Source organism: Camelus dromedarius, chromosome 33, assembly GCF_036321535.1.
Source record: "Camelus dromedarius isolate mCamDro1 chromosome 33, mCamDro1.pat, whole genome shotgun sequence".
In the NCBI taxonomy this organism is placed as follows: domain Eukaryota; kingdom Metazoa; phylum Chordata; class Mammalia; order Artiodactyla; family Camelidae; genus Camelus; species Camelus dromedarius.
Window position 1 is genome coordinate 5,847,821 of NC_087468.1, and position 24,789 is coordinate 5,872,609.

The 24,789-nt window shown below is 53.0% G+C and overlaps 1 protein-coding gene across 3 annotated transcripts in view; it reads left to right on the forward strand.

Moving 5' to 3' along the window:
- ST6GAL2 (ST6 beta-galactoside alpha-2,6-sialyltransferase 2) overlaps window positions 1–24,789 on the forward strand; it is a 52,101-nt gene that overhangs the window by 10,288 nt on the left and 17,024 nt on the right. For all 3 annotated transcript variants that reach the window (XM_031441017.2, XM_064481772.1, XM_031441016.2), the window contains exon 2: window positions 17,344–18,327. In XM_031441017.2, coding sequence (XP_031296877.2) covers window positions 17,400–18,327 — 928 coding nt within the window. In that variant the 5' untranslated portion in view covers window positions 17,344–17,399. The remainder of the gene's footprint in view (window positions 1–17,343; window positions 18,328–24,789) is intronic.

A 24,789-nucleotide genomic window follows, 5' to 3' on the forward strand; every position in this document is an offset into this window, starting at 1 on the left:
CTGGCTGTTAGCGGTCCTGCTGCAGACTGTGGTACCCAGGCAGTTCCGTCCAGTGACCCCACCACCCCCCGGGGGTCTGGCACCAACTCAGGTCTGTCCCAGAGTCACACATCCGGCAAAGGAGGCTCTTGGTAGGAAAGCTCCGTCTACTGTTAGAGGTCTGGGCTGCGTCCCAAAGCGTGCGATCTTGCTGTCATTTAAAGTAATACATTAAAATTTGAAAATCTGTGCAAATTATTTCATTTTTCTTAAGGACCTTAGCTCTCTGTGTACCCTCAAGCAAGCCCTTTTAATTTTCCTTGTGAGTCATGCTGTGCCGGCTTAATAAGGTTTGCATCACCGGTTGGTTTCTCTGCACTTTTTAATTATGTTGTTGTGCTGGACGAGATTTTGGATAACTGGGCATGGTGAGAAAATTTGTTACTGTGTTCTGGAATTCCGGTGCCAGCCAGGAAGGCCTGACCCTCTGATACCAACCCGGCTTATGCACAGTCTTCTGGGAACTCAGAATCGACGGATATTGAAACTGGATTCCAGTTCATCCCAAGCTTTTGGGTGAGGGGGTGACCTTGGCCTTGGCCTTCGTACTGGCTGATGTTTTTGCTTGTTGACTGGTTTGGTTTTCTTTTTCCAGCTGCTTCAGGCTCCTTGAGAAAGTTTACTCTCTGGCAGGGAGCCTCAACCTAAACATGATTTTGTGGCTTTCTAGAAACTGGTGATGAATAATTTGGATGTAATCATTCAGAGGAATAATTCCGTCCTGCCTTCCCTTGGTTTAGGCTTCATGAACGTCTTGAGTGAGTGGGAGTTTCAGCCTCTGTGGCCCCCTCTTAGTGGGCTGCCATGAAGCATCAGCATGCTCACCAAAACAATCATGTCTTTTCTTTTTTTTTTGAAAGAAGGGCCCTCCTTGTCCTGGGAAGGGAGGAGGTGCATCCTGCAGGGCCGTATGCACCTCGACTTCAGCTCTCTGCCAAGGGAGAGGTGGGGAGATCTCACTGGGGGGCGATGGGCTGAGTGCAGGCCCCGCACCCCAGGTGACCACCCATGCAGGTGGCTCTCCCTGCCCCCTGCCACTGGCCATGTTGCAGGTGGGCCTCCTGGCAGTCACCCCGGGCACGGGGGCCACCCCAGGCAGAGCTGAATGTGGCTCAACCCAGAGGTGGCCCGACAATAGCGACACCAACAGGGATCTGTCTCCCAGGCTCAGGGGCCGGGTGCCCCCTGGGCTGCGCCCTCTGTTCAGCCCTGCTTCGTGCAGGGAAGGGGTGGAGTGCAGGCATGCAGGGAGGGGTCCCCTTGGAGCTCGGGGTACCTCAGCTTCCACCTGGACCCCTGCACTGCTGAGTGCGAGGCCTCCGCTATCAGTGATGTTGATGAGAAGGTCTTAGAAGCAGTCAGATCCTTTCCTCCCTCCCCCGGGTTCTCGCGTGTTCTGGAAGGGTCTGACTGACAGCTCTGAAGCCCCACTCTGCTGGGAAGGGGAGACCGCGGGAGGGGTTCTGCTCTGTGTAAACACCAGCTTCTCTCTCCCTGACCTAGAAAACAGGTGGAGGGGTCACTCTGGCCCCCATCCCAGCAGCCTTCCTGCGACAGGAATGGGTTATCAAGGAGTCCAAGGGTTTGGGGGCTTCTGGAGGGAAAGACGAAAAGATGAGACGAAATGTGTTTTCTGTTTGCCGACGGAAATTAACAGTGGCCCTCGCCTGCTAGTTCCCAGAACATCTTGAGTGGAGGGGGAAGCTCTGTGCCCAGCAGCCGCCGGAGACACAGCACGCCCTGCCCTGGCTTCCTGGCCGCCCCTGCCAGACCCTGACCAAGATCCAGACCCTATCCGGACCCAGACCCAGATCCGGACCCGGACCCAGACCCAGATCTGGACCCAGATCGAGAATCCCAGGGAGTCTGTCAGGGGTCCCTCCCCAGGACTGCCTCCGTTCTGCTCACACCTTGGGACTTATGTATCTGGCTGCCTGCCACCCCTAAATCCTCTCCAGCACCCACCCCCACCGAAGATTCTTCTATATGGGAATTTATCTAATTTATCTCGGTGTCGCCGGGGGCTCGAAAATTCCTCCCTAGATATTTGCTGAATAAAGGACACGTCTTTCATGGCAGACACGGGCAGCCGGGCCCTGGAGCCCCTCCCAGGACTTTTTACCTCGCTGCTAAGGGATGGCTGAACGAACTGGATTGCGCCCCCTCAAGGGATCAGCACTTGACGGGGTTCTTTATTGCACTCACTCCCCAGTTCATGCTGTAATTAACGTTCGTGGGAACACGTACATTCTGAGGTTAGAAGTTTCCTTCTTGAGAAGAGAAACAAGTTGGCTTCTTGTAGTTGTCTCTGAAGCCCCCGGACTCTACACTGACGGTGGGTGGATGACGTTTTTTTCGTCCTGGGCGCTGTCTGTCTTTCCTCAGCCTCCGTCCCCAGTGCTCTCTGGTCAGTCAGGTCAGCGCATCCACGTGGACGGCAAACCCCGCTGGGGGACTCCAGGTCACCTGTCTTTGCTGTGGGACTTGGACACAAGATACTTAGTTTATTACGGCAGGTTCTAAAAATTTATGACCTGTGAAAAGTTTATTTGCAGTCTGCAACTGAGGTCAGAATTGGACATTTAATCTGTAACCCATGTGGCACTGCACTGCACAGTATGTGGGAGCTCTTTATAAACCGTAGAGGGTGGAGGGCCACCCGCAAGGGACAACAGACTGAGTCTCAGATTCCAGGGACTCCAGTATTGGGGGCATTTGGGGGTGTCATTCTTTTTAATTTTCTTCTTTCTTTTCTACTTTTTTCTTAAGACTCTTAGAGCAGCTTAAGGTTCTCAGCAGAGTTGAGCAGAACGTACAAAGATTTCCCACGTACCCCCTGCCCCCCATGCACAGCCTCCCCCCGAAGTGGTGGTACATTGGTTGCAACTGATAAACCTGCACTGACACATCGTGATCTCTCAAAGCCCACGGTTGACATTCGGGTTCTCTCGTGGGCTCGTACATCCTGTGAGTTTGGACAGATGTATAATGACATGTATCCATCATGTGTCATCAGCATCGCATGCAGTAGTTTCAGTAAAAACCCTCCGTGCTCTGGCCCTTCACCCCCCACCCCCAGCCACCTGCTCCTGCAGCCACTGACCTCTTACTGTCTCCATCGGTCCCCATTTTCCAGAATGTGCTAGAGCTGGAATCCTGGGCTGGTGAATCTCCTCAGTACGGCTTCTGTCACTTAGTCACATGCATTTATGTTTCCTCCACGTCTTTTCATTGCTTGATAGTTTGTTTCTTTTTAGCTCTGAATAATATTCCATCGTCTCGTTGTTACCGCAGCTTACTTATCCATGCACCTACTGAAGGCTGTCTTGTTTGCTTCCAAGTTTGGGCAGTTCTGAATAAAGCTGCCAAATCTGCCAAAAACATCCATGTGCGGGTTTTTGTATGGACGTAAGTTTTCAACTCCTTCGGGTAAATACCGAGGAGCGTGGTTGCTGGGTCTTACGTAAGCATCTGTTTAGTTTTGAAGGAAGTCCCCACGCCATCTTCCAAAGGGGCCGCACCGTTCTGCCTTCCCACCAGCAGCGACGGGAGTTCCCTTTCTCCACATCCTCGCCGGCACTTGGTGATGTCAGTGTTCCGGGTTTTGGCCCTTCTAGTCGGTGTGCGGTGGTGTCTCCTGTTGTTTCACTTTGCGCCTCCCTGATGACTGTGATGTGGAGGATCTCTTCCTGTGCGCGTCTGCCAGCTGTGTGTCTGTTAAGGTCTTTGGCCCATTTTTTTAATCAGGTTGCTTATTTTCTCACTGTTGAACTTTAAGACGTCTTCATACGGCTTCAAGAACAGGCCTTGATCGGCTGTGTCTTTGACAAACAGGTTCTCCCCGTCTGTGACTTGCTTTCTCGTCCTCTTGACATTGCTTTCACAGAGCAGGGGGTTTTGACTTTAATGAAGTCCAGAGCATATCAGTGAGTCCTTTCATGACGGTACCTCGGGGGTTATATCTAAAATGTCACCATCACACCCAAGGTCATCCAGGTTCTCTCCCGTCTTATCTCCTAGGAGTCTTCCCGTGCTGTGTTTTACATTTTTGCCTGTGATTTCTTCTACTTTTTGTTATAACAAAGCAGGAAAAAGTTAACTGGATTCTGGGCTTCGGTGTCCTCCTCTGTGAAACATGATCTGGGTCTTTTTTGACCAACGGTGGTTTTCCATGTCAATCAGCACGTCTGCTCTGGGCCCCAGGGTGGGATCTGTTTTGATCAGAACACAGTCTCGGGACAGTGGTCGAGGGGAACTGGCTGCCAGACTGGCAAATGCTTTTTGGCCCTCGTTTACGCAGCCCTCCTGAAGACTCGGGTTTGTTTTTGTCTTGCTGTTGCATTACCGTCTTCCATAACACCTCGTCCTGGGATGTAACTTACGAATGATCGAACTCACAGCCTGCCGGGTGGTTGGGGGTCTTTGGGACTCAGAGGCCATGCGTGCAGTGGAGATTCCTGGCATTGAGGCCCCTCATCATCTGGTTGTGTTTAGTAAGATTCTTAGAAATGTCTTGGCCGCCCGTTTCTCTGAAAGTGTCCACTTCGCTGACTCTCCATCGGGTCACAGATGTATGTTCCTGGGTCAGAGTGGCTACTCGCTCAGTGAATGGAGAAAATACAGCTCAAACGATTCAGTGAGAATGAGGAAAAAAAGGAGAAAGAAAAGTCAAAGAGAATAAACACGTAACAGTCAGATGTGCAGATGGCTAATGGTGGAATAATGACAAAAATTTTCCGGAACAGTCTGAACCCTGTTGTTCTTCCCGGGAGGCTGGAGAAGACGGTGCAAGAGTGAAGGAGACGTGACATCAGCCTGGGCTCACGTGCTGACTCCGCCGCCTTGAGCCCTGTGACAGCTGGTCCGGCCAAGGGGCCCCAGGGGAAACCAGACGGCGTGATGGGGCCCTCGGTCTATTGTGTTTCTTAGAACACTGGCCTCTTTCTGCCTTTGAAGCTGGCTCTGGTTCTGACAGGAAGTGTGGCCTCTGGGGCTGTGGGGCCCCCCGTCCTTACAGAGGAACCCAGCTCACCGCGTGCTCACTGCAGTCCTGCCGACCTGCACGCACGGTGGGCTCGCTGGGATCCGCGCGCGGGGCGCCCCGGCGGCTGCAGGAGGGCGGGAGGCCGGGGCTGCCGGGCACGCGTGGTCCGCACATGTTGTGCGGGTCTGTTCTGCTGGAGCAGCTGTTCCGTGGTCCTGCTCCCCGTCGGACCTCACTCAGAAAACCCAAACTCAGAGACACGACTATTAAGAATGTCAGGACGGTGAGCGGAGTGCATGGAACCAAGCACGGCCATTTGACTGTGCCCATGAGGCCGGCCCTCGTGATGGCCGATGGGTTCTTTTTTTTCTTTCTTTTTAGAGATCATTTTAATTGACTTTTTTTAATCAAAATTTTGTGGGGGCGTAATTAGGTTAATTTATTTTTGTTGGAGGGACTGGGGATTGAACCAGGACCTTGTGCATGCTGAGCACGTGCTCTATCTCTGAGCCATGCCCACCCCTTAACTGACTTTTATTATTGCAGCCTGGGATATTTTCAAAAGATTATCATTTACTCTGTACAACTGTACGTAACTGATATTTTACCTTATTGTAGAACTGGACCACAAATTTATACTAAAAGGGGAAGGGCAACCAAGTAAGAAGTGGTTTTTTTAGCACATAATACGGAGTGGATCCACAGGAGCCCCGCGTGCCCACCTTGCGCCTGACATCCTGAGAGGGTCGGACCCTACTCTAGGGTGTACTCTTTCCCCTTGAATTCAGAGTAGTCCCTCCACACTGCTCGGAAATGAAATCCAGATACAGATTTTCATCAAGCTCATCTGACATTGTGAATAAATTGTAGGCTGATGAATTCAGGGTTTCTGTGATAAAGATCAAAAACATTTCCCTTGCTCAAAAAGCCGTCTGGGCGCGTGTATTTGTGCTGGAGTTAATGCCGTGTTGAGTAAATGTAAGAGCTGCTGCAGACGTTTGCAGAGCAAAGGAAAAACGCCTTTATTTACCTCTTGCTGAGAGCAGTAATGAAAAGAGCAAATGCGTTCAGGAGTGAGAGGCAACAAAGATTGGAGCTGTTGTGGGTTTTTTTTCTTTTTTTCCCCTTTTTTTATTGGAGTATGGTTGATTTATAACGTGATATAAATTTCTGGTGAACAGCAGTGATTCAGATATACATATACATACATAGATTCCTTTTCATGTTTTTCATTACAGGCTACTACAAGCCACTGAATATAGTTCCCTGTGCTGTACAGTGGGACCTTGTTTATCTGTCCTGTCCAGACTAGGTCGTATCTGAAGATTGGAGCATCTTTATTACTCTGGGCCAGTGGTGTTGACATCTTGTTTATGCCACATATACTAATACCGTATGCCGCTAATAGTTTTATGTCCAAGTGCTTCTTACGAGAGATGTTTGATGAGTGAATAAATGATGGAGCAGTGATTTTTTTTTCTGCTCCAGAACATTCATGTACTCAGTGTGGAAATTAGAACAGACACCCTCATTGTAACATTGTTTATGTATTTACATAAGAGTGAGAAAGAACAACTGAACATCAGTTCCACTCAATAATGGGATATTCTTGCCTGACACAGGTACCATGAGGGCGACATTAGCAGTTATTCTCACTACATTCTAGAATTATGAAGGATAAGACTGTGTTATATTGTCCTCTTTACCCCTGCCATATAGCACAGTGCCTGGACGTATAATAAATGCTTGTACCATGTGTGTGAGCGTGTGTGAGCGTGTGTGTGTGTGTGTGTGTGTGTGTGTGAATTCCCGTGGGATGTGGGGGCAGCTCATATGCCACGACTTATTTACAAATTGGAAGAAGGAGCTTCTGCAGGACAGGGAGGAATGGCAGCAGCAGGAGGGGGGCTGGGATGGGCCAGGGTGGGGAGATACCCAGATCACCTGTTTAGTGTAGATACCGAACCAGGATTCAGACGATGCAGGGAGTCTCCTCGGAGGCACACAGCTTCAGACAGCATCCTTCATCTCCCGTGATGCACTGCTTTCCTCTCGTCCTGGTCGGCTTCTCCGTTCAGATTCTGGTGACTTGGTCACGGCCGTGGTCTTGCCCGTCTAGTCCACCTTGAGTTTCGGCCCGTGACCTTTCAGGAGCTGGGCGGGTCTGGTGCCTCCCTAGAGTTATAACTGTCAGCGCCCTGTCCCGCTGAAGCCCTGCACAACTTCTGTGCAGTCAGCCCAGGCTGGTGGCTGTGGATGTATTACCACTGTCACTTTTCTCTCGTCCTCCTTGACAAAAGGAACTTCCAGAAGCCATACTTGTAAGTTCCCCCGTCTCAGTTGTACATGACTCAGTTTTAGTCAAAACTATCTATGAGGGAAGGTTTTTACTGAGCTCTGACGGGGAGGCTGAAACCCACTGCATTTTATTAATGTCCTTAGATGTGATGAAGACACTAAAATGACAGTCTTTCTCACACGTTCTTGTTAATATATGTCACAGAAGCCAGTGTGTCCACATCACGATGTGTGTGCAGACTAAGTGACAAGTGCTTTGGACTTTCTGGAGTGTCTGTCAGATACCCACGCACTTACCCAAACGTCACGACTCAGTGTGCAGGCTCCTCTTCTGTAGCACACCTGCCACCAAGTACCAGGTCCTCATCGTCCACTTGTTCTGGGCTAGAATCTCACTGCTCACTGCCTGCACATGCCCACCCCAAGGTCCCTGGTCTGAGTCATGCCCTGAAGCTTCTGTCTCAAGTCCCTCACTCCCCTCCGTCCCCACCTCCTTCCCGGAGGGGCTGAGTTCTCACCACGTGCGTGGAGGCAGGACAGGTCTCCCTCCCGGAGCTCAGGGCCTGGCCCGCGGGAGAAGACATGAATGTCTCAGGTGTGAAAGCACCAACAGTGACAACGGGGCCCGCTGAGGGGGCAGCAGGGACCAGAGGATGCGGGGATGCCTCTGGGAGCAGAGCTGAGACCTTGGTGCGCCAGGAGTCCAGGCAGGGCCTGGAGGGGGCAGTTCCAGGCAGAGGAAGGGCCACGGGGACCCAGTGTGACCAGAGCCTCAGGGACCAGGGGGCAGTGGCAGGAAGTGAAGTCAGAGAGACATGCACGGTCGGTACCTCGTGGAGGCCAGGACCGCATGTGTCTCATGGAGGAAAGAAGAAAGGAGGGTTGGGAGCAAGCAACCGGCTCCGCTGATTCTCTACCTGAAGTTCCTCTGTTCCCGGAGCATCTGCAGGAAGGAAGCAGGTGAAGGGGCCTGGGACCCAGTGGGCAGCAGACAAGGTGGTCAGTCCTGGCAGGAGGAGGCAGGAGGGAAGCAGGTGAGGGGCCTGGGACTCAGTGAGCAGCGGACGAGGTGATCAGTTCTGCAAGTCGGAATGTGTTTTCATTTGGGGCCGTCAAGGTCTGCTGGTGGTTGGGGCTGGAGTTGGTTTACATGGAAAGAAGCACCAGGAACTGCACCAAAGCCCGTGACCTGGGCGGCTGGGTGAATGCGTTTACTGGGAAAGACTCAGGGAGGAAAAGAGGGTAACCCGGGCTGTCTGGACTTGCAAAGTTGAAGCCCCTGGAGCCGTCACACAAGGATCTGCAGTTCAGGGGAGAAGCCAGGGCTGTGGAGAGGAGTGCAGGAGGACTGCAGCCCAAGACACGGCACACCCACAGCCGCACGGTCACGCAGGGTGGGTACTGTCTACAGTCCACATCCGCGGGTGCTGGAGAAACGTGGTGTTACCTGAATTCAGCCATATTCTGGGGCATCTCACTCTCCTGTTTCAGTCCCCTGTGCCCTTGTCCATCAGGTCAGACGTAGTTTTGATCTCCCTTCGGGCAAGGGAAAACGGATTCAGCCAGTCTTCCAAACGTTTGTCCTCCCTTCTCGCCCCTTGAAATACAGCTTTTGAACTTTTAAAAGTTCCTGGTTCCTCTGTGATAGGTGTCCCTGGGCGTGGGGGGGGCCTCCTGTTTGTCGCTGTGAAGGGAGGGAAGCCACAGGGGGAGAAGGAATGTGGAAAACGTCAGAATGCACAATTTCCTGCAAGATTTGTGTGCTTTATGTCTGCCTTTCTCAAATCGCTTTAGGCTCGGTGGGCAGGTGGGGTATCTTTGATCTGCTCAGCATCGTGTACCTGGAATCCAGCCCATGGCAGGTGTCCAGGTATCTGTGGAATTTATGATTGAATAAAGTGAAGGAAGGTCCGTGCCCTGCTTGTACGTGCACGTGCACCTGCTGTTCACGTGGGAACGTGACTAGGCAGCGGGGACCAGGGGTGGTTGGGAATTAGCAGATATTAAACTTCAGAGATGGTTTCGTCATCTGGAAACTTTTTACTGGTTTTGAAAACTGAAAGCTGGAGAAGCAGGCTAGAGAGAAATGAAGTGAACTACGTCTGGGTGATTCTTCCGTCCGCTGGGGGCCGTGTCCTCGAGTCCCAGCCCCGAGGCTCCCGACCTCTGCGGAGGGGAGCTCTGAGCTCTGAGGATGGAGAACTTCCAGCTTTGAAGCTCAGGTGTCAGAGTTGAAAGCACCACACTGAGAAAGGTCTTTGAAGTCTCATGTTTTATCTTAAATCTTTATCTTAAAATCTTCAGGTTGGTTTTGTATTTGACTCCATGGTACGGGTGTATATATGTGTTTTAAAGTAAAAAGTGGGAGGAGGGTGTAGCTCAGAGGTACAGCAAGTGCTTAGCGTGCACGGTACCGCCATTGAAAAAAACCTCTATAACTATATAAAAACGTTTTTAGTTAAAATTAAATTTAAATTAAATTAAATTTAAATTAATGTTTCTCCCAGCCCCAGTCTTCCATGACAGCCACCACCTGGGAGCGTGTGGCTGGCTATCCTGTCACTCCTATGGAAGGTGTGTTCTGTCGTAAGGAGTGCAGTGCTCGGTCAGAGAGCAATTGGCATTTTCTCCTAAACAGGTTTCAAAAGGTCCATCCTTAACCGCAAACCTCAGGACCCTTGCAGCCACTGAATGGCCTTTTAAAGCAAACTGCCATCTTCCTTGGCCCAGAAAACCACTCCCCCGTCTCCAGTTTTCACTGCACCTCTGCACCGGCCAAGGTGATTTTTGTGTATACCAGAATCATCTTTTCATTTACACTTATTTTATGAAAGACAAAATCGAATAATATGGCTTTGACGTAATAATTAAATTTAAATATTGACAATTCCTCCTATCATGAAAACTGAAAGAAGTCGTAGGGCGTCTAAATTTAAAATGCCCTTACAATTGCATTTTCCTTCTTGGCTATTTTCAACCAGCCTGGGAAGTAAGGAGAGAGCGTTATCGCGGTCCGCCTTTTGACCGCCTGCAATCATAGCGGGCGCTGTCCTCGCCCCAGCGCGTGCCGTCGGTGGAGAACTCATGAGGACAGGAGGCCTGCTTTCCCCAGGGAGGGGGTCTCCAGCCAGTACAGAGGCCTCCTTGTAAGAACCACCTGCCGGCCACCTACACTTTCACCACCAAACCCACGTACATTTGAGGAATCAGAGAAGAGCTTTAAATCCCAGTGGCAGGTATGAACCCTCCTCCATCGTGACTGGTAAACACGAGGGTGAAGCTAATTTCCAGCTTTAGCCGTGAGCCTTGGCACATCGCTGGTATCAAGTGTAAATATTTGAAAGTTAATTATCACAAAACAAACAGACCACTGTGTCCGGAGCAGACGGGCGCGTTTCAGGCAGCCAGAGACCCCAGCTGGCGGGCAGCTTGTGTAGCGTCTACGCAGCCAGTAACGGGCATCTGCAGCCCTTCCCGCCTCCCCCCGCCCGACGGCACCTGCCACCTCACTGCAGAAGGTCCTGAGAACTGAAAGCTGCCGGAGTCGCTCGCCTGTCATGTCTTTGCCTTTGACACCATTGCCTGTCCGCCCTGCCACACGAGGGAAAACCCTGTGCTGCTGGATCCATCGGCCCAGAAGGGTGGTCCTCTGGCCTTAGCGAGGGGGCACCTCCTTGTCCGTGCGCCCGGCATGTGCGGGTCCCGGCACCCCAACTGGGGCTGCCTGACTCCGCCCGTACTGCCCTGTCCTTCCGTGTCCTCCTCTGCTCCTTCCTCCTGGAAGCAGCCAGGGTGACTTCAGTCCTTGTCTCTCCTTGGTGCATCCACCCATCGTGGGACAGAGAAAGCAGTCAGAATCATTTCGTCTTCCCACCTAGATAGCAAGCCCCCGGAGATGACGGGCCTTCACGCCTGGGCCTCCCTGGAAATGGCAGTGAACCGGCCTCCCACACGGACGGGGCAGATCCCCTTGGCGGTGGGCCAGGCCACGCCCTCTCGGAGGAATGCCAGCAAGGAGCCGTGTGGCTTCTGAGCTGACCTGGGAGGCCAGTGTCTCCAGGAACATGAACAGGGATGTTAGAGAAGATGCGATGCTGGGGGCCCCGTGTCCCGTCAGGGCGGGTAGCTAGGCTGAAATCCATCGCGGTCCTTTGTGACAGAGAGAAAAGAGAAATCTCATTCAGATTTTAAACATGGTGCAACATCCCCCGCTTCGAGTTGTGGTGCAAAAGACGGGTTTGGGAACCACGTACAGGAAGGGAACCACTCAGTCTTCCAGCTCCTTTATATGCTGAACGAGAATAATGATGTTTGTAGGAAGTTTGCTGTAAAGATTAAACTGAGAACAAAGAATTATAAGGAAGGTGTGGATGTGCTGCGCCTGCTATGCTATGCGGGCAGCTGGGGGAGGCGGCATCTGATGCTGGTCTGTCATCAGCTTGACTCCTGCGTTCATAACACCAACGCACCCCGACCTGACCTAACCTGACTGGGTGATGACACTGGTTACCTTTGCTGGGAGCCGCCCACCCGCGTGACTTCAGGTAGGTCTGGCTCCTCCACACTGACGCTGCTCAAGCACCCATGCTTTGAACTGGAGCGGGGGCACTCGTTTTCATAACTTACGCCTTTGCCAAGCGAGCTCCCCCGAGTGGGCCAGCCCACACAGCATCCTCCATCCCTCCATCCCGGGGCCTGGGGTTACCAGGAGACTGGCCAGAAGCTGCGGGCCATGCAGCTGAGCTTCTGGAAGATGCACTGCAGGTCTGCAGGGGCAGAGAGGAGGCAGGGAAGAGGCTGCCCTCCCACCAGGGCGCTCTGCCCTGCTCCACCCGCTGACCTTTCCCTTTCTGTGCTTCTGGGCATTAGCTTAAGAATGGGCTGGGATGGAGAGGGCATGGATCAGGGAGGGGACCCTCAGTGGCCTTGAGGATTCCTTCCATTTATAAAACATAAAACAAAGACAAGGAAAGAACCTGGGTCCTTTGTAAAAGGAGCCCCTGAGGTCGTGAAGAGGCAGGATTCCAACCGGGCTGGCACCCTCCTGGGCCCTGCAGAATGAATGTTTTCTCGGCTCTGTGACAAGAGCTAATTTTAGAAAAATGATCCTTGAAAGATGATGACTCCCGAAGGCTATGAAGATGCACGAGTGTCTCACGGCTGTTCACACGCTGCGTCTTCTTTATTATTATTTCAGTGTTAAAACAAGTACTTAGATTTCGGAACATCTAGACAACTTCTACACACAAAAAGGCACGAGGAAAGCTGGCCAGAAGGGAGTCACAGCAGACGCAGCGATCAGTGTGTGCTTAAAAATTCTCCTCGTTCACGAACACCGCTGCTCACGCGCGCCCACCGCAGGTGTGGGAAGGGCATCTTTCCAGTGGCAGAGCCCAGAGGGACCCTCTCTTTACCTTTGGACAATGTAAGAAGGTACTGACAACCCTCTGCTGCATCGTTACGTCTGCCTGTGGTGGTCCTTACATTTCGTAATTCCACTGGGCACCTTGTCATAAACTGCCTTCTGGATAATGCGCTTTCTTTCTGAGTGGCTTTTGAAGGAGCATGTAAATACTCTTCCGTTCTCTTCTGAACATCCCTGCAGAAGAGGGACTCATTCCTTTGAGAATTAGTTCCTAAGACAAGGGGAACTGGAATTCCTGAGTGGGTAGAATGATCAGAATTATTTCTAGCGCGGCCAGGTGGTGATGTTGGAATCAATCGTTGTGGGAAAGAAAACAAAGCCACAGGGCACAAATGATGCTTCTAACCTCGCCAGTCCTCCCGACGACCTTGCAGGACCCAGGGGGGAAGTCCTCCTCCCAGGAGCCTGGGAGTGACAGCCTCCGTCACAGAAGCCATCCCACCGAGGCTCGCAGGAACCTGTGAGCTGGAAGCCTCTTTCCACCATCACCTGGGAACCAGTGCTCTGCCCGAGGAGCCTCTGTTTCTGTCTCTCTGATGTGATCTAGGTCCCCACTAATGAGGGGACAGAGCAGGGAGGGCTGGAGATGCCGCCTGTTTGAGCTGCACCAGCACAGCCCCATTTCAGCTGTGCCGCGCAGAGGGAGAATGTGGTTTTCTCCTGTCCAACATTTCTTCCCAAGCAGCTGGACGGTTATTTTAAGGAAAAGAATGGTCCATGGCTATGACGTAGACAGGGGTCTCCTTCATCTCCGCGTCCTGGATTTTTGCAGATATGCTGATGACTGCGGCCACCATCCGTGCAGTGCTTTCTGTAGCATTTCGCCAGCAGAGGATTTGCGCCGCCTTGAGATTTCATCATTTTGGAGAACGTTCCCTTTATTGGCAACAGAGGGTGGCAGTGATGGGGTGTGGGGAAGGCTTCGGATTGTTAGCAGTTGAAGCCTCCCCCTGAGCAGAGGCGGGGAGCCCGCGCCTCCCTGGTGCTGCCGCTCATCGGGGCCGGGAGGAGGGTGAGGGGTCCCCCTGTGCTCCTGCCGCTCCCCTTTCTCAGGGCCCAGAGGCCTCGCAAACCCTGCCATTTCCACCTCCCAGCGCCACGGTCAGTGATTCAATCAATGAAACCTCAACAAAGTTGTGGAGGCCACAGCTCAGTGGAGCTTTGTGGCTGGTGAACACATCCCTGTCCCAAGAGGGTGACATTTCCTGACACCACGGCAAGATGGCACGGAATCTCTGCACTTGGGACACACCCCCCGACCTGGAACTCTGTGTGTCCCTCACAGGAGCCTGTGGTCATTGGTCCAGTGCTTTCCTGAATTCTGCTCATCATTTTAGCAAATCCTTCAGCCTGAGGGGTGTCGTGGGAACCCCCCCAAGATTGGTAGTCAAATGGTCAGAAGTGCAGGTGGCCTGGGGACCTGACTTAAGGCTGGCATCTGGCGTGGGGACGGGCTTGTGGGATGGTGTCCTCGCCTGGCGGGGGCCGGGCCACCGTGCTGGTTAGTGTCAGAGCCGTATGCACTGCACTCAGTTAGGGCAGACACAGAATAACTGTTATTAACGGTGATTTTGTGATTTCTGATAGAAGTGCTGAAATCCTGGAAACAGCTTCCAGATCTGCAGGCTGATGACAGAGTAAAGCCCTTGCTCCTGAGTGGTCCTATTTTTTTTTTTTAGTCCCTGAAAAGCAATGTTATCTTTTTTTTCCATTTTGTCTATTTTCAAAATCAAATTCTTTGCAGTATAAAGTACATGCAATAAAATGGACCCGTTTTTAGAGCATCGTCTGAGGTGAGCTTGACAGAGGGGCTGAGTGCACAGGTTTAGAAAGATTGTTCTCAAAGCGCCGTCGCCCAGACACATGTTCACGTCTGCACACTGCCCGTGAGCTGTTCTGATGAGCTGTGCTCGGAGCTTGGCAGTGAGCTTTGACAGCCTGGGGACACTGCCCAGACATTCTGGAACGGAAATACGAAAGTATTCAGATTGTAGCAACATTGGGGGAAGATGATCCTTCCCCACAGACAGTGTAAGAATCAGATTCTTATGATCAGTTGGAATCAGAACTTAGTGCTAAAAGTGTGAGCAGATGGGTTTTTATATGCTGTCTGCTGCCTGCTATCTCTGTGGCTTCGGGCAAGTTACTTAACCTCTCTGGGCTTCAACTTTCTGACTTGTGGAATGGATGAAGCCGTGTTTCCTACCTTATTAGGTGCTGGGGAGACCAAATGGGATCTTCCAAGGGAAGCGCGGGGCAGCACAGGGTCTGGCCCGCCGCGGGTCGGCTGCCAGCATTGTGTTCTGTAGGTTCCTTTCTCAGCATCAGTGTTTCCAGCTTGGTGGGCGCAGGCTCGTTACGTGTGTTCGACACACGACGTTCAAGGGAATCTAAAGCCCTGCTTCCAGGTGAAGGCAAGATAAAGAAGCACTTTTTAAGAAGCCACAGCTTACAGAAGCAGCAGCAGTGAACGCTGCTTTTCCCGTAATCTCTCTGAGAGGCTAGACCCTCGTCTCAAGGACGCGCAGCTGTTGGAACCACGCTGGGCATTTCTCATTTGGCGTTTCTATCAGAGCCTGTTCCAACGATCACTTCTGGTGTAACGAGTCATCCAGAAACTTGGTGGCTCACAACAACGATCTGTCATTTTCATTCCTGGTTCTGTTGGTTGACAGGGCTCGGCTGGGTTCTCCTTTGGGGTCTTACCTGCGGCTACAGCCAGAGGTTGGCCAGGGCTGGAACCATATGAACACTCCACTGGGCTGGAGTCCAAGATGGTGCCGAGGCCAGGAACAGCTGGACAGCCCGGGCTGATCTGGGCATCTCAGCTCACGTGGGCTTTCCACGTGGCTGGCCACGCTGCGTGGTGGACTCGGGCTAGAGAGACATCTTTGCTGGTGGCTACTTCCCCCAGCGCGAGTCTTTTAAAGGCAGGACGTGGAAGCTACTGGATGTGGGCCTGCTAACTGGTCAGAAGGGGAGAGGGGAGACTGGGACCGACCCCACCGGGGGGAAAAGGCCAAAAGATCTGTGTCCATCTGTAACCAGCTACAGGGCCACAAAGCATGTGGCTTCTCACCTTACACACCTACTTTTCCACCAGAGACAGGGTACGGCTTCCCCAGGTGACTCCACAGATGTGGGTCTCACCCACTCGGAGTTCAGCTCTCACCTGAGTAAAGCCCAGTCCCCGCATCACCGCCTCTGCTCACACGCCCCCTGCCCCTGCCGTCTTCCTGGAGGCCTGTCAGCCCGCACTGCGGGGGGAGAGCTCCCTCTGCGAGCTCCACCCAGCAGGCTGGCTTCCTGAGAGTCCGACTCCTCCTGAGGCCCTCCTCTCCCCCCGCCTCACCTGCCCTGAAAGCCTCTGCAACCAGCATCTTACCCCTTGTCAGAGACCTCCCGTTCCTACCACAGACATGACCCAGACCTCCAAGTAGGCCCCCAGGCCCCCCATCCTAGGACTGAATGGGGCAGCATCCCAGCTCAGTTTCCCCCAAATGGTCTCCCTGCCTCTTCCAACCCCATCACCATACACACAGCTGTGCACACCTGCAGACACACAGCTCCCACTCCCAACACACACACATGCACACACATACATGCACACGTGCATGAACACATGCACAAACACGTAACGTGTGCATACATACATGCACACCCATGCACACACACACACACAGGCTTACTTCGCACGCCTGTGCTTCCCCCTCTCTGGGACTTTGCTTACATCCCTGAAGCTCAGGTGCATTTATCAATGTCATGTTGTTGCCCTTAGTACCAAGCACTGGGCTCCCCGAGTAGCAACGTGGCCATAAACGTGGGCTGGGACACCGATGGCCGGGCAGGGTCCTTTGCTCCCACATTGTGTCTTGGACCCTCCTCTCTGCCTCCTCCCTCGCCCTCTGTCTGCTGGAGGCTCACCTAGAGTCAATCTTGCTTCTTATCTCCCCCCTTGTTTAAAATTCTGGCATACGTCCTTGCCCATCTTATTCCATCAGGGGCGTGAAGGGGTTGCCTGAGGGCTGTTTTGAGCTCCACAGACATCCCCGCATAACCGTCCCCCGGAGCCCCAGTCATGGAGCCATCGCTTCCTGGGGACCATCTGTGCACTTCTGGCAGGTCCCCGGCAGTTTCCCTGGGAAACGCAGAGCAGAGCTGCTGTGCAGTTGCTGAGCTTTGAGCCTTTAGGGTCTGCTGAGCAAGTGAGGGAGGGGAATCTCTGCCAAGCCCTCCTGCCTGGCTTCACCAGGTCAGAATTCTGTAACCAGCTGCAGGGACAGGTTGCTGGGAGGGGCCCGGATGGAACAGCCCTCAGGTGGGGAGGCAGCCGCCTCGTTGAGGTGCCTCTAGAGAGTCTCCCTTACACCCACTGCACTTCCCCTCTGCCAGGATTCTCAGCTGAGGTGGTGGGACCCCTTGTATCACAGACGTCACGGGCGGGTGGATATGACCCCTGAATTTAGCCGAAGCTCCTATGATCCTGGTTTCTGATGCGTCTTCTCACCCTCCCCAGGGACCCTCTCAAGACAGACTGTCCCCAGCGCTGTCCCACAGCGTCCTATGTGGCTAACTGTAACACCCCACTGTTTTTCAGGTCCATCCCGCCTCCTGCCGCCTTGGGACACAAGGTGCTGACCCCGCAGACCTGCCATGAAACCGCACTTGAAGCAATGGAGACAAGGCATGCTCTGCGGGATATTTGCGTGGGGGCTCCTCTTCGTGGCGATTTTCGTCTACTTCACCGACAGCAACCCTGCTGAGCCCGCGCCCAGCTCCTTCTCCTTCCTGGAGACCAGGAGGCTTCTGCCGGTGCAGGGGAGGCAGAGGGCCATCATGGGCGCTGTGCAGGAGGAGCCCGCCCTGCCCGAGGGCGCGGACGCACCCGGGCGGCTGCCCGGGGTACCCCCGCCCGGCCCTCTGCACGCGGGGCCGGGTGACCTGCAGACATGGGCCCAAGATGGGTTGCAAAGTGAAGAAGAGTTCTTTTCACCTCAGATGGGGAGAAAATCTCAAAGCACTTTGCCCCGGGAGGACGCCGCTGGCCGGCCAGGGGCGCACAGCCGCGCTCCGGGCACGTCTGGGCCTCTGTCCCCCGGAGACCCAGGCCCGCCGGTGGGGGCTGAGCCGGCGCACCAGGCCCCGGGGAGGCGGGCGCAGAGACGGCCCCGGAGGCTGGGAAGGAGCACCGCGCCGGAGGAGGGCGAGGACGGTGACCGGCTGTCCTCGTCCATGTCCAGCGCCTTCCTGCGCCGGCTCTGGAAGGGCGACGCGTCCCCCCGGATGCTGCACCCGCGCCTGCAGAAGGCCATGCGCGCCTACCTGAGCGCCAACAAGCACGGCGTGCGCTTCCGCGGGCGGCGGGCGGCCGGGCGGAGCCGCGCGGAGCTGCTGTGCGCGCTGCGGGGCCGCGTGCGGGTGCGCACCCTGGATGGCACCGAGCCGCCCTTCTCGGCGCTGGGCTGGCGCGCCTTGGTCCCCGCCGTACCGCTCGGCCAGCTGCACCCGCGCGGGCTCCGGAGCTGCGCCGTGGTCACGTCGGCCGGCGCCATCCTCAACTCCTCGCTGGGAGAGGAGATAGGTGGGTCCCCCGCGGGTCTCCAGATCCTGCGCCCCGAGCGCCCGAGGCCCTGGATCCCCTCCACGCAGGGTGGCTGGTGTGGTCCTGCTGTTTTTGGAGAGTCTTAGGTCTTTTTCCTTTGCTGGGACGGAATGAGTCTGGTTGGGATTCCCGCAGAGATCTCCTTTGGGGTGATTTTCAAGCCGAGGCGTTCTCCCCAGAGCCGGGGGCCGGGGGTAGGGGAGACCAGTGGCCCGTCTGGCTGCCGGTCTCACGGCTCGTCTCCTGTAGAAGCCCCGTTCTGCACGGATGGGCTCCCAGCGGGGGTGCACGCCTGATGAACCAGAAAGGTAGTGGGATTATGAGGGAACAGGGAACAGAAAGGACAGCAGGGGACCCGCACGGAGCAGCGACCCTAAGGGTCAGCTCCAGGGAGAGGTTTGTATGATGATAGTTTTAACTCTGTCAGAGACTGAAGCCCGATCCCTGGGCCCTGCTGGGAGCTGGACCACTGCTGCCAACATTGTCCCTGCGGGAACCCGAGTCCTGACCTCCCAGGGTTGGTGCGTGTCCAGGCTCTGGGCCCTGGCCCCGGCACCTCCCAGGGACCTTCTCCCGGACGGTGAATAACCCACCACATCCTGGGCTTCCATCTTCCCTGCTGAACTGCCTTCCAATCCACGTCGAGCCCTGGAGCACCTCCGGGTGGTGGTTCCTCTGTTACTCTGGCCTCTCCAGAGAAAGGGACCAGTGGGATATTGATGGAGAAAGATATATTTTAAGACCTTATTCCCGCTGTGGTGGGCGGGTACAGATAAGTCTGGAACCTGCAGGGCAGGTGGGCAGGCAGGCAACTCAGGAGGGTTTCTGCATCTGGAAACTTCAGTCCAGTCTAAGGCCTCCAACTCCCCTGGTGCCGGTCCCTGTGCTGCGCCCTTTAGGCTCATTCGCTCATTTCGCAAACACCCACGGAGCCCCTACTCTGCCGGCTTCTGTCCGGGGTGCCAGGAAGACAAGTGTGGACCAGACGCAGGCTCGGCCTCAGGCCCCGATGTAAGCCAATGCTGCCACACGTTCTCAGGGTAGAAGGCATTAACTCGTAGCCAACCTGGGTGTGACTTTCAGGGACCCTGCCCACTTGTTAGAAAGGAATCACCGTGGTTCCTGGGGCGTCGTCAATGTTCCGTGTCCTTGAAGAGTAGCCGAGATTCCAGAGCTGTCTTGAAAGAGGGTGATGCTTTCTGTTAAAATCGGGCTGCCCCACCCAGACCTCCTCTCACAGGCTCTTGGGAATGAGGCCGAATGTGGAATTTTTGAGAAGCTGAAGAAACAAAGCCCAAGTCTGGGCTTGAGGCCTGGGGTCCCAGGGTCCCTGTGCTGACATTAAACAGGCTCACAGTAACACTGTCCATGTGTCACTTGGACTTGCAGCCAAAGCCAGAGCTGGCCGGCTGTAACCCATCAGGAGGGAGCCGTGGTGTAGAGGCCCCTGCGGTGAAGTAAAGCCACACTCCTCCCTCCTTTCCAAGGACCGTTATTAATAATGGAGGAAGGAATTTAAGCAGCATGCTTTAAAGCAGGCAGTGGCTTGCTCCTGGTTTGGCTGGGCTTTGTTATAAGCACTGCTGCATCGTAGCTGCACCTTTGGGTTGCTCCTGCCTGGCAGAGAGCGGCTCCTTGCTCTTTATTCTGGCTTGAATATCCCCGATCAGAGTCCTGTCCACTCTCCTCTATTCAGAATTTGGAGGAGAGTCTGAAAGACACTGGCAGTTACACATTTCCCAGAAACATGACATGTCAGTCACATCTTTGTTAGTTTCTAGCTTTCACATTCATTGTATAGTGTTCGCATTTTTCCCCCTTTTTTTAAATAGAAGTCTAGTCAGTTTACAATGTTGTGTCAATTTCTGGTCTACAGCGTCATGTCTCAGTCATACATATGCACACATATATTCCTTCTCATATTCTTTTTCATTACAGGCTCTTACAAGGTATTGAATATAGTTCCCTGTGCTGTACAGTAGGACCTTGTTGTTTATCTGTTTTAAATAGAGTAGTTAGTATCTGCAAATCTCAAACTCTCGATTTATCCCTTCCCACCCCCTGGTAACCATAAGTTTGTTCTCTATGTCTGTGAGTCTGCTTCTGTTTTGTAAATAGGTTCATTGGTGTCTTTTTTCTTTCTTTTTTTAGATTCCACATATGAATGATATATCATATGGTATTTTTCCTTCTCTTTTTGGCTTACTTCACTTAGAATGACAATCTCTAGGTCCATCCATGTTGCCGCAAATGGCATTGTTTTATTCTTTTTTATGGTTGAGTGGATTCCACTGTATAACTATTACCATGGCTTCTTTATCCAGTCCTCTATCCATGGGCATCCAGGTGGTTTCCGTGTCTTGGCTGTTGTAAGCAGTGCTGCTGTGAACACACACACTCGTGTGAAGCATTGTGATTAAACTTGTACAGAGGTAACTGAAGAACAAACACACTCAGAATTTTTTTTTGATTTTCTGTTTTGCCTTGATCCCTTTGAATGCAGTTTTGTATCTAGCAGTTTAAGAATACATAACGGCAGCATAATTCCATTTGTAAAGACAAAAGGTCTTTCGTTTTTGTAAGCCGGCATCTCAGCATCAGCCCTTGTGCAAGCCAGGTGCTGCGTGTCCCCTTCCCACTCACCTGAGTGAGCCCGTGCTTATCGACACAGCTGTTAGATTTCCTGAAGATTCCTTCAGGGAAATTTGGGGAGGTGGGCGTGCTGAACTATTTCGCAGAATTCATCTTGGCCCTTAAACGTTAACTTGGAAACTGGCTAAGAGGAGAGGACTTGCACGAGGTGGTGGGCGTGTGAAAAACTGAGCGCAGAGCTAGAAAAGCAACCTGCGGGGGGCTCAGCCCCGCCTCTCTCCCAGGGAGGGGACCAGGGAGGCCCCAGGCTGCGCATCCACCGCCCCCAGCACTCTCTGCCGGCTGCTCTGCGGGCAGTGCCCCCCCACCCCCGTTTCCCCAGCTCCCTCAGACTGAGTCACACCTGGCCATTGTTTTTGAAAAGAACAGTGTAGCAGCTGTAAACACCTCCACTTTGAATATGTGATTGAAAAGCAGACTGAACTGTTTTGGAAACAAGCGACAATCTTTTCTAGAGTCATGAGATGCTCTTTTTTTCCACCCATTCCTGTAAATAATAATCTCGCAGTGAGATCACCGCCAACAGGCCTGTGGAAACACACTCCAGACGAGCAGGTCTGCTCTGAACTAACGGCAGTGGCCTTGAACGGGAGATCAGGGTCTGTGACTTGAAACAGATTCTGGGAAGCCTATGGGAAAGGGGAGGAGGCCATGTGGGAGTGGGGTGTACGGCACTCCCAGGGAGAGCTGGACATTTGGACTGTCCTGTTACCTTACCTCAAGTGGGGGGGGGGGGTATGGCTCAGTGGTAGAGCACGTACTTAGCATGCAAGAGGTCCTGGGGTCAGTCCCCAGTCCCTCCATGATAAATACATAAATAAGTAGACCTAAGTACTCCCCCCAAAACAAACAAATCAACCTTACTTTAAAAAAGCAAGAAAGTAGATCATATAGTCATTCAACAAGCATGGATTCCCCAGCTCTGCACTAGACACTGCACTTACCCTAGTGACAGCAGGGTGGATAAGGCACAGACCCTCAAATGCTCTGCTGTCTCATGGGAAAGGCAGACTGTAAACAGACCATTGCAATCTCATGATTAGGAGAAGGACAAAGAGAGACGTGGACTGACAGAGCAGGGGTGACACCCGACTCCCACCCCACTGCGAGGGCTGATGTCCGGGCAGAGAGCGGAGGTTAGCAAAGACCACTGAGAAGAGAGGTCCAGGTCAAGCATCGCAGGGAGATGAGGAACAGTGCAGTATGCGGGTGACGAGGGCTGGGGTGGCCCCGGGGCCGGGGCTCAGAGAGAAGACAGATGAGCTGGACGGCTGGGCAGGAGGCCAGCCCCCCCCCCCCCGAGCTCTAGGGTGTCACTCCCTAGAAATCAGACCTCACGTAATGACTCTCATAACAGCGACCACTTGTAGGGTGTTTACTGCAGAGACGGTCCCGTCCTAAAGGCTTTTATGTGTTGACTGTTTCAAGCCATCCGGTGCTGACGGGTGGAGATGCTTATTCCTGTTTTACGATAAGGAAGCCCGGCACCCAGGGACCCCGAGGGCGGAGCCAGACTCAAATCACAGTCTGGGTCTCAGAAGCCCCAGCTCTGGCCCCTGGGTCTCGTGGTGCAGAGGCATGGAAATCTTCAAAGTAGAGGAGTGTTGGATCCACTTTCATTCTGGAAAGGTTGCTCCAGAGCCAAACTGGAGGGCACCGGGGAATCAGGCAGATTGCAAGCGTCCCCGGGAGAGGCCGGGGGCACCAGGGCAGTGGATTCAGGAGGGGAAAGGGGCATCTCCTTGGCAGCTACTCCCCCAAACGCTGGAGGATTTGGGTCCCTTGCTGGTGCGGATTCCGCTTTCTGGCTGAGCTCGGGAAAGGAGGGTGGGGGTGGGAAGTGGGGCCCTGGGCTGGCCGTGGATCTGGTGCCAATGCCCCTCCCGTCTGGGAGCTCCTGGTGGGCTTTTAATCTTCCTCAGTGGATGCACTTAGCCCGGCTCTGTTCTCAAGGTCAACGTGAAATGGCTGCAGAAACGACACCTGACTTTCTTCCCCGCGCTTGCTGTCTGATCCGTTCCTTCTTCTCTGAATATGAATGGACAGCTTCATTTTGAAGGCACGTCATCTGGGGAGGCCCAGCCAAGCTCACATTTACAAACACGTCTGCGTGACGTACACACGCAGCTGGTCCTCCCACCCTGGTCCATTCCGCTCCATCCATGGCAGCCCCACCTCTCTGCCTCCTCCAGGAAATTGGCCTTTTAACTCTCCAGCTTCCTACCACTTCCAAAGGAGTGAAGCTAGGTTACCTTTCTGCTCCCTGTGCCTTGTGAAGTTGTTCTAAGGCTTAAAACACACCTCAGTGTAGAACACTGGCATTTAGAAGACTGTACATAATTTGGAGTTTCTACATAACTGATTAGAAATGCACCCGCTACCTAGCATCCTTGGTTTGTTCACGTTGCCTCCAGACGGAGGCTGTGTCCCAGGGCAGCGTGCTTGGTGGTAGGACTGGTCCAGCAGAGCCAGCATCACGCCTCCTGCCCTGGAGTGGTCCTGATTCCCTCCGAGTGCCTGGAGGCCACCCCATCATCTGAGCCCCCCTCACTCCCTGCCCGTGGGAGGGTTGCCCCAGGCCAGCAGCTCACATGGTACACTCCCCCAAGGGCCCTCCAGACCCTTTCGGGGGGTTCATGAGGTGAGAACTGTTTTTCCACTAGTACCCAGAGGTCTTTAACTGTTGGCATCTGAACTGATGATGCAGAAGCCATTGTGGATAAAACCGCGTCTTAGAGTAGATCAGGGCAATGGTACCCAGCTTCACTAGTCCTGAGGGAGCATCTTGCTGCCAAGCTTCGCAGTGGAAGGAAAGGTTCCAGTTCCTTGTAAGGATGTCCTTGAGGAGGCAGTAAACGCGGTCAGTTTTATTAGATTTCAGTCTTTGAGTGCATGTGCTTTTAAGACGAAGTGTGAAATAACATGAGAGCTTGTCCATGGGGCCAGCCCACATGGAAACGCGCTTGTGTGACTGCGTTGTGAGTGGAACTAGCCGCTTTTGTCACGAGACACAACTATACTTGAAACAAATGGCCAACAGACATACTTTGTTTAGACTTGAATATTTGACAGACATTTTCTCAAAAAGGAAGGAAGCCAGCCTGTCACTTTTAGGGAAATAACTAAGAGTCTGTAGACAGTGATCAGGTTAAAGCTTTCAACCACGAGCTTGGAAGCTTCCCAGGCTCAACGAGTGATGAGCTCTGTGGCGATACTGAGGACATTGGACACTTCATAATGAAATACATCAGTACTTGAAGATCAACTTATTGAACTGATAGTTTCCAAATGACTGCTGTGCGGTGTTATGTAAATATTCATGAGTGAATCACCCATTTTAAGAGCGAGACTAATTAACGGATTTTTAACGCAGCAGGGCGTGAAAGGTCATTGACATCGTGTCACATGCCACATTGCCACCAACCTCTCAGAAACTCTTGTCGAGTTTTGGTGATGCATCAGAGGAAAATTTTCCCAGTAACCTGGAAAGACTCTTCCGACATTCCCTCCATTTTCAGTGATGTCTCTGCATCTCCATTTATTTCAACTAAAGCAATATATTGTAGCAGATTAAGTGCAGAAGCAGATTCGTGAAACCCACTGTCTTCCAAAGAGCCAGGCGTTAAGGAGATTTGGGAACACTTAAAACAGTGCCAATCTGCTCCCTGATTTTTGAAGCATTTTTTTTTTTTTTACTAAAATGGGTTATTTTAAAGATAATATTGTATAATGATAAATATTTTAAATTTTTCTTTCTTTTTTTTACTTACTAATGTGATTTATCTTGAA